Below are 8,801 nucleotides of genomic sequence, written 5' to 3' on the forward strand. Positions count from 1 at the left end.
TTTTAAATAACAGAATTTATTTTTTAAAATATTTATAAATAAAATATTTTAATGACATATAGTTATTTATGTTTAATAAGAAACCTCTCCGAGATAAATTTTTTTATACTTGATAGAAAAATATTTTATCTGTTTTATTATTTTTATTAATATAAAAATAGAGTTGTTTTAAAAATTAGAGTCGTTTTTAAATATATTAAATTTTTAGATTCTATTAAATAATGTCTATTAGTAAAATAGTATCACTATTTATAATAGTTTGTCTAAAAACTATTTAAAAGAACAAGTGCATTAAGTATTCTTTTGCAAAAAATGTGTATGCACGTATACATTCTTTTAACTTTAATTATATATTATTTTTTTAATTCAAAATCTCCAATAACTTAGTTAAAAATTAAAAGGTTTCATTTCATTTCATTTCAAATTTCAAAAAACAACTTCCCTTCGCAGCTTCTCTCTCATTTCTAAATTTCTTCATCTTTCTTCTCAACGGCAACTATCTCCCTCCTCTTCCCCCCCTCTCCGCCTCCCCTTCTCTCTCGATCTCTTGTCTCCTTCGTCTTCCTCAGAATCTTCACTCTTCCTTTCTCTCAATTTCTATTCTCTAAAATGAAGCATCCACCCAAGAAACCCTATCTTGCTAAATACCCATCTCGCCGATCCACTGCCATTTTCTATTCCATGCGCTAACGGCGCCGGAATCAAGGGCGGAAGACCCCTCGGAAGCCTATGTCGTCTTCCAAAGAAAATGCTTCACCGTCAGATCCCAAATTCCCAACTCCATGGTTCCCGATTCCAAACCCTCGCCGACTAAGTTGAAGAGCCTGCTCCATCTTCTAACCCACTTAAGCGGAAGCTCAGTATGGAGACCGTTCCTGAGAATTCCATCCCTGGGTTGTCTGATTCTGTTGTTAAGGTAGTTTACGTGGTGTGATTATGGATGTTTTGGTATATTTTTTTCTTAATTTGTGTGGTGAAATGATATTTTCCTGTAATATGAAAAATTAATTTGGTCTTATGTTGAATCATCTCACAGATTAGAGAAGATGTAAAATCTGGTGTAGAAAATTTAACAGAGGAGTGTGTATCCACAATGGCAGCCGTTACTCGGCTTCTAATGAAGGTTTTTATCTTCCTCGTGCTAATATGCGCACCTGAGTGCACCCCTATCCCTGCAACCGTGTACTAAAAAAAAGTTGCAGTTGTCCAAAATGTCTATATATAATTTGTATGCCATCCTTTATATTTTTAATTTTGTAATTTCGTAGATTGGTTGAACTGACTTCAGTATGCGGTTGAAATCATAAACTCAAGATTAATCATCAAGTTTTGGACCTTGTTAAGTGAAATTAGTTCTATTACTAAAGCATGAAAAAAGATAAACTTTAATAAAGATTAGAAAATGTTCGACACTTTATAGTCTTGATTTGTGTCAAAGACTACTTAAAGCATGAAGTCTCTCATCATGATATTGTGAAAAATTGCATGCCTTTAGTAGTTCATGGTCTCCACTGTTCTTCCTTTTCATGGTTAACCTTTTAAAATGAATTGAATACAATTTTAAACACCATCTTTATAATCTCAGAATAATTATGCAGGGTTTATCAGAATAATATGTTTGTTTCTTCAGATATACTTAATATTTCATTGATTGCTCATTCATTTTGGTTTCCATTTTTAGTCGATTATGGTGGCTCACTTTGGAAACTTGTTACATAGCTACTGCCAAAAGCTTTAAATTGCCTTCCGGATGCACCTCAAAATCAGCTTCATTCTTTGTGTTTTCTAATTTCTAGCTCACTCAATTCAGCCATGGAAGTACGGAGGTAAGTAAAGTTCCCTTTTGGAATTCAAGTTCTTCTGTACTTCTTGTTGGAGTTTGAGAGGCATTTTTGTTGTTGTTCTTCTTCTTGCATAACTGTGGTTGTGGAATTTGGGTTTTAGGTAGTGAAAGAACTTGTATTATAGTTTTCTGTGGTAAAAGGAATTGGACCCACTTGCCATATGTTCACTCAATTTGATTTTTTACTGTAAGTTGAGTCAGTTGTGGTCATTTTGAAGGGGTTCAACTGCATCTGGGAAGTTGGGAAGGAGTCAAAAGGGATTTTTTAAGCCAAAACTGACTTCTCTCACTTTGCCAGAATTGACTTCTCTCACTTTCTTTCTCTGCACTTCTAACTTCCAAAGTTTTTGTGATTGTTAGTAGTTTCATCAAGTATTTGTGTTTGCTACTTGGTTATGCTTCATAATTGCTTTAGATTCACAAAAATACTATAACCTGTAGCCCTGTAATTCTATCCATTTCAGGAGTTTGTGATCTTTTTGTGTGTAGGAACTAACACAAATTGAATATTTAAAAAGTGAAAAGAAGTTGGGTTTGTAGAAAATAAGTGCCATTTGGTTGAGAAGACTACTTTGGAAGATGGTTTTATTTTAACTATGACTGCATTTGCTAGTTTGTTTTTTGGTACTTCATTCACCATCCATTTTCTCTCCATGGTTGAGTTTCTCCCCTCATTTATTTTTTATAACATTCATTAGATCACTCTTTAAATCATTCAATTACAAAGGAAAGGCTACTTCAATTCATCATCAGTAAACTATTTTTTTCCTTTAGTAACAATCACTCACATCATTGTCATTTCTCTATGTATTGTCTATAGACCAGGGCGATTTCTAGTTCTCTTCTAAGATTAAATAATTACCAGCTAATCATTTAGGAAGTATTGCAGTTAAATGGTTGTTGGGTTGTCAACTATACTATTTTTTATCTGTTTTCTGTGTGCGGTTGAAATTCTTCTGATGTCCCCCATCTCCTGTGATTCTTTTCTTCAAAATCAAATAGTAGAAGTATCTGTTGGTTCATTTGTTCCACTTGCTTTGTCCCCTGTCCAGGAGTAAACCTTCGTATATTGGAGAAACATGCTCACTGAGAACATTGAGATCAATTTCAACAAGCTTTACTACTAGTTTTGATAGGCTTACGAGTTTTGGAAACATAAGATTTGATTGAGAAGTTAGGAGTAAAGGTTTGGGATATCTTAAATGTTTGGGTGATAGAAACCCGGTATTTCTTCATTTGTGGAATGAAATACTTGTCATGTTGTGTGTGATTGCTACCTTGTTGGATCCTTTGTTCTGTTACACCTTGTTGGTTGATTAAGGCAAAAGATGTGTTGGATTTGACAACAAGATGAGAATAGTAGTTGTAATTGTTAGCTCAATCATAGACTTCCTCTACATAATTCTTATAGTCTGTCATTTTCATTTTAGATATTCCAAATTTTATAATGCAAAACCTGATGAAGCCGATGATGGTGTTTGCACAAGAGCTTGGAGATTCTTTTTATCTTACTTCACAATTGACGTTCTTTCAGTTCTTCCACTCCCCCAGGTATGAAACTTCAGCCTTTTGCTCGCTTAGATTCTATCAATCTTATTGTCAAATTTGTCCATTCCATTTGTAACCAAGGATTCATTTGTAGGACAAGAAAGATAATCATCATTTAGAATATATATGTGAGAGTGCACACACAAAAACAACTAATTATTCAAGCAGAAACATAAAAGCATAATTTACGGAGCATACTGTCCTAAGTTAAGTTTGTGCTATAACAAGATATCCACTCTTGATGTTAAAACACAAAGTCGTATTGTCTAATCCCTTTAGTAATCTACAAGAACTCCAAAGAAATAAGCTCTGGGTCATTATCAATTTTGTTTTCCATCCTAAAATATTCAATTATTCTCCTCTTTGGGAAATTATTGGAGGATGACCATGATTGAGATCTCAAGTCTTTACACCAACAGCTGTTTGAATGTCTTTTCTATCTTTTCTTTCTTCTTACCTGGGAGGGGTTAAAAATTTTCATTTCTTGTGCATTATTAGCCATGCAGGGTTTACAGAAAGATTTGAACTTTTCATTTGTGGTCGTGAGCTGGCCAATGCATTTTTCGAATTGATCGATCGTATTTATCAGGTAAGAGGTGATTATATCAATCATTAATGTTAGAAGGGTGCACAGATGATGAAACTTTTTAGCCAATTTCATGGCATTTGAAAGAGAGAAAGTACATTAGTATTGAACTCAAGTTAAACTGGATAGTCTATCACCTTTTGGAAGATAACTTTCCTGTACTTTGTTCCATCTTGTATAGACCCTTTCAGTCGAAAGGTTACCAAAGGAATCGTTTTTGTTATGTGTTATGTGCTTAACTCCATAACAATGTGCGTCCAAGCTCTACATGAGCATTCTATTTTTCTTGCTTGGTATACTTGTGCATTATTGGTTTATGTGCCATGTCAAGAAATAATAGTTTCTATTGGAACGTTTTAGTGTTTCGGTTCCATGATAATTGGAATGGTTGTAATGATCTTTTTCTTTTAAAACAAACAAAATTGGCACAGAGGATGATTAGAAGACCAGATCAGGCAACACAATGAGAAGCATGGCTCAGCTGTTTCTTATGTATCTCGTTTCTTATGTAATGACTCTTTGGACTTCAATTGCCAAAAAGATGAGGATGATTCTTATGAAGTGACACTTGATGATGATTTTCTTACTGCTTTGGAATATGGAATGCCACCAGCTTCTGGACTGGTATGCTTGTCTTTTCTGTCTGTCCACTTTTATGCATCTCGTTTCGGATGGGATCCTTAATGCACCGCTAGTGAAACTCTAGATCATTCCATTCTTTTGACATAATAAAATCACAGAAAAAGTAGATTAGAGAGTGGCCAATGAAAGTATCTTGAATAGATATTTCATAGCTGCTATGAAGTTTTTCCACATGCAAACATTTAAAAACCAGCTGCTGAAGTCTCCCATGTGAAAGCAACTAAACAAGTAGTCTAAAATTTTGAAGTGCATACAAATTAACGAATCTGGGATGATATTTGATCTATAATTAAATTGTGGAACGTATGATGGATGTTTCGTTGTACTTGGATGTTTAGTATCCCTTTTCCTCGCTGTAATAGATGGAAGAATTTAACTTTCAAGGAATTGGAATTGATAGATTATATGTAGACCCCAAGATCGTAGCCTTTTTATTTATTTAGGGTGATGGTATTATTCTGATGCATGTGAAAAATACTCGTGTGTAGGCGGTGGTTTTAGTTCTCATTCCAAGCTTAAGAGGATATGGATTTAGATACCCATCAATTGATGATTTGTGGGGTATGTGGGAAAAGAACTAGGGGTTAAATAATTTGCAAAAGACCAATGTAAGCATCCAATTAGTGGATAGGTCCTATATGTTAGCCCCTTAGGCATAGTTGAGGATGTTCTTATTAAGGCAGGAGAACTTATTTTTCTCGCTGATTTTAACATCCTAGATATCCATAAATTTTTAGTTTAACCTCTTTAATAAAATTTGATAGAAAATCTTGTTTTCTTTTTGTAGGAATAAAGGAAAAAATGGAGTATAATCGAATTTGGAACCTTTGCAAGCAAGGGGAAGTTTTCTGTTCCCTATCTCTTTTTTCGATCCTTACAATCTTGCTTAAAATGCTTTGAAGACAAATTAAAGTTTTAAGTGGGGGGTAGGGTTGTAGCTTTGCATGTTCTATGTCCTTTGGGAAATTTTCATTTTGCCAAAAATGTTCAAATTTTAAACTTTTTCAATGTCTTTATTCTTAAAATAAATACTATGTCTAATTTGCTTTCTAGTTTAGACAAGCATGTCTGCCTAACCCTTGAGCATGGAGCTCGGGTTTGTGATTGTGTTTGTCATTTGAATATCTTAAATATGTTGAAAATGCATTCTTTGATAGCTTAGAAATGCGTAGAAGACATGCTATTCATTTTCTAAATATTGTAAATACTGTACATACTTAATAATGTGTTGAAAACATGTGCTGTTGAAAACATGGCCTAACCAAAACCAGATCTGCCTAGCCCTTAGAGTCCAGCCGGTTAGGTCAAGTAGAATGCGTTGAGCTCCCTCAGTATCAGAGCTTGTGTGGGGAACTCTTCACTTTTGGCCTAACCAAAACCAGACCTTCCTAGCCTTTAAAACCCAACCGGTTAGGTGAAGTAGAATGCGTTGAGCTCCCTCAGTATCAGAGCTTGTGTGGCGAACTCTTCACTTTTCGCCTAACCAAAACCAGACCTGCCTAGCCCTTAGAGTCCAGCCAGTTAGGTCAAGTAGAATGCGTTGAGCTCCCTCAGTATCAGAGCTTGTGTGGGGAACTCTTCACTTTTGGCCTAACCAAAACCAGACCTGCCTAGCCCTTAGAGTCCAGCCGGTTAGGTCAAGTAGAATGCGTTGAGCTCCCTCAGTATCAGAGCTTGTGTGGGGAACTCTTCACTTTTGGCCTAACCAAAACCAGACCTTCCTAGCCTTTAAAACCCAACCAGTTAGGTGAAGTAGAATGCGTTGAGCTCCCTCAGTATCAGAGCTTGTGTGGGGAACTCTTCACTTTTCACCTAACCAAAACCAGACCTGCCTAGCCCTTAGAATCCAGCCGGTTAGGTCAAGTAGAATGCGTTGAGCTCCCTCAGTATCAGAGCTTGTGTGGGGAACTCTTCACTTTTGGCCTAACCAAAACCAGACCTTCCTAGCCTTTAAAACCCAACCGGTTAGGTGAAGTAGAATGCGTTGAGCTCCCTCAGTATCAGAGCTTGTGTGGGGAACTCTTCACTTTTCGCCTAACCAAAACCAGACCTACCTAGCCCTTAAAGTCCAGCCGGTTAGGTCAAGTAGAATGCGTTGAGCTCCCTCAGTATCAGAGCTTGTGTGGGGAACTCTTCACTTTTGGCCTAACCAAAACCAGACCTTCATAGCCTTTAAAACCCAACCGGTTAGGTGAAGTAGAATGCGTTGAGCTCCCTCAGTATCAGAGCTTGTGTGGGGAACTCTTCACTTTTCGCCTAACCAAAACCAGACCTACCTAGCCCTTAAAGTCCAGCCGGTTAGGTCAAGTAGAATGCGTTGAGCTCCCTCAGTATCAGAGCTTGTGTGGGGAACTCTTCACTTTTGGCCTAACCAAAACCAAACCTACCTAGCACATAAAGTCCAGCCGGTTAGGTCAAGTAGAATGTGTTGAGCTCCCTCAGTATCAGAGCTTGTGTGGGGAACTCTTCACTTTTGGCCTAACCAAAACCAGACCTTCCTAGCCTTTAAAACCCAACCAGTTAGGTGAAGTAGAATGCGTTGAGCTCCCTCAGTATCAGAGCTTGTGTGGGGAACTCTTCACTTTTCGCCTAACCAAAACCAGACCTACCTAGCCCTTAGAGTCCAGCCGGTTAGGTCAAGTAGAATGCGTTGAGCTCCCTCAGTATCAGAGCTTGTGTGGGGAACTCTTCACTTTTGGCCTAACCAAAACCAGACCTTCCTAGCCTTTAAAACCCAACCAGTTAGGTGAAGTAGAATGCGTTGAGCTCCCTCAGTATCAGAGCTTGTGTGGGGAACTCTTCACTTTTCGCCTAACCAAAACCAGACTTGCCTAGCCCTTAGAGTCCAGCCGGTTAGGTCAAGTAGAATGCGTTGAGCTCCCTCAGTATCAGAGCTTGTGTGGGGAACTCTTCACTTTTGGCCTAACCAAAACCAGACCTGCCTAGCCCTTAGATTCCGGCCTGTTAGGTCAAGTAGAATGCGTTGAGCTCCCTCAGTATCAGAGCTTGTGTGGGGAACTCTTCACTCTTGGCCTAACCAAAACCAGACCTACCCATCCCTTAGAGTCCAACCGGTTAGGTCAAGTAGACACATACATATATGAGTCTAAATTCATACATATATCAAGTAAACTCAATGTGAATATGTGATTCTAAATTCATTTAATTTCGCTTTCAAATTTTTAAGAATGAAGTGACTTAATTGAATTCAATTTTGGTCGTTCCAATCGCATGATTAAGTTTGATTTCTAAAAGATGTAGGCTGGAAAAGGAGGTGAGCTAACATTGAATAGAAGAACCATAACAAGAGGGGCACTGGATTCATTGAGAAATGGGCGAGAGATTCCATGGCTCCCATTTCTTTAACTTTTGCAATCGATAGTAATGTCGATCTTGACAGGTAATGTTAATCTGTTTAAGTTGAGAGGTTTGGAATGCTTCATGAAAATTAAGGTTGATATAGTCTTTAATTTAATGTTGGTTTTGTAAAAAAAATTAAAGTCGGCTGAATTTGAGATTGGATATTGAAACAACTATCTTTTTTACTTGAAAATCTGAATGAAATTGCATTTCTCTTTTGTTTGAGTCAGATTCTTCTTTTGAATCTTGGAAACTTTTTTATTCATGTTTCTGTAATGTTGAATGGGTATGAAACAAAGTTAGGGGTTGAAATCTTGCAGGAATGTTGGAATGAAGATTTAGGAATTAATTCCTCTTTCTTAGAAGAATCTAAATCTATACAAAGGTCTTCTTTTTTGTTTCCAATCATCTGAGGTAATCTTGTAGGTTCTTTAATTCTTGGTGGAAATTCTAGACTACCTAAGGTAATTTTTGCTTTCTTAATAGTTTTTGTTGCATGTTTTCATGCCATTCTTGAAAATCTTGAGGTTGTTCTTGATTGTTCCCATGTTTGGTTTAGGTTTGTTTTGAACACCTTTTAGGTTTGTTTGAGACTCGGTTTGTTGCATCTACACACTTAATTGCTATTTTAGGACTTGAAGTGCTTTTTTTACAATGTTTGAATTTTTTTGGTAAGTTATGACTTACGAAATTATACTTGAGCATTGTTAGGCTATTTTTTAAGTTCGAATGGTACTTAGACATGTTGGTAGGTTATGAGTTATGAGTTACGAAATTATACTTGCACACTTGGTTGACATGTTGGGTGTTAGAGTGCTTTTA

The 8,801-nt window shown here is 36.7% G+C and overlaps 1 protein-coding gene across 9 annotated transcripts; it reads left to right on the forward strand.

Moving 5' to 3' along the window:
• Positions 1–408: 408 nt before the first annotated feature.
• LOC127148885 (uncharacterized) lies at positions 409–8,453 on the forward strand. Of its 9 annotated transcripts, XR_007820084.1 has the most exons (7): positions 409–916; positions 1,037–1,123; positions 1,682–1,826; positions 3,274–3,394; positions 3,890–4,601; positions 5,407–6,033; positions 6,811–7,843. XR_007820084.1 is itself a non-coding variant. In XM_051083286.1 (6 exons), exons 1-5 carry the CDS (start codon positions 863–865, stop codon positions 7,983–7,985), a joined length of 474 nt encoding a protein of 157 aa, XP_050939243.1. In that variant the 5' UTR covers positions 413–862; the 3' UTR covers positions 7,986–8,019; positions 8,300–8,453. The 9 variants fall into 9 exon arrangements, 5 of the variants coding, with proteins under 5 accessions (XP_050939243.1, XP_050939244.1, XP_050939245.1 ...); XM_051083286.1 differs by lacking the exons at positions 3,890–4,601; positions 5,407–6,033; positions 6,811–7,843 and adding exons at positions 7,881–8,019; positions 8,300–8,453 and having other exon boundaries at positions 413–916; positions 1,720–1,826; XM_051083287.1 differs by lacking the exons at positions 5,407–6,033; positions 6,811–7,843 and having other exon boundaries at positions 413–916; positions 1,720–1,826; positions 3,898–3,980; positions 4,409–4,576.
• The last annotated feature ends 348 nt before the right edge of the window (positions 8,454–8,801 follow it).

This window comes from Cucumis melo, chromosome 4 (assembly GCF_025177605.1).
Source record: "Cucumis melo cultivar AY chromosome 4, USDA_Cmelo_AY_1.0, whole genome shotgun sequence".
Lineage (NCBI taxonomy): Eukaryota > Viridiplantae > Streptophyta > Magnoliopsida > Cucurbitales > Cucurbitaceae > Cucumis > Cucumis melo.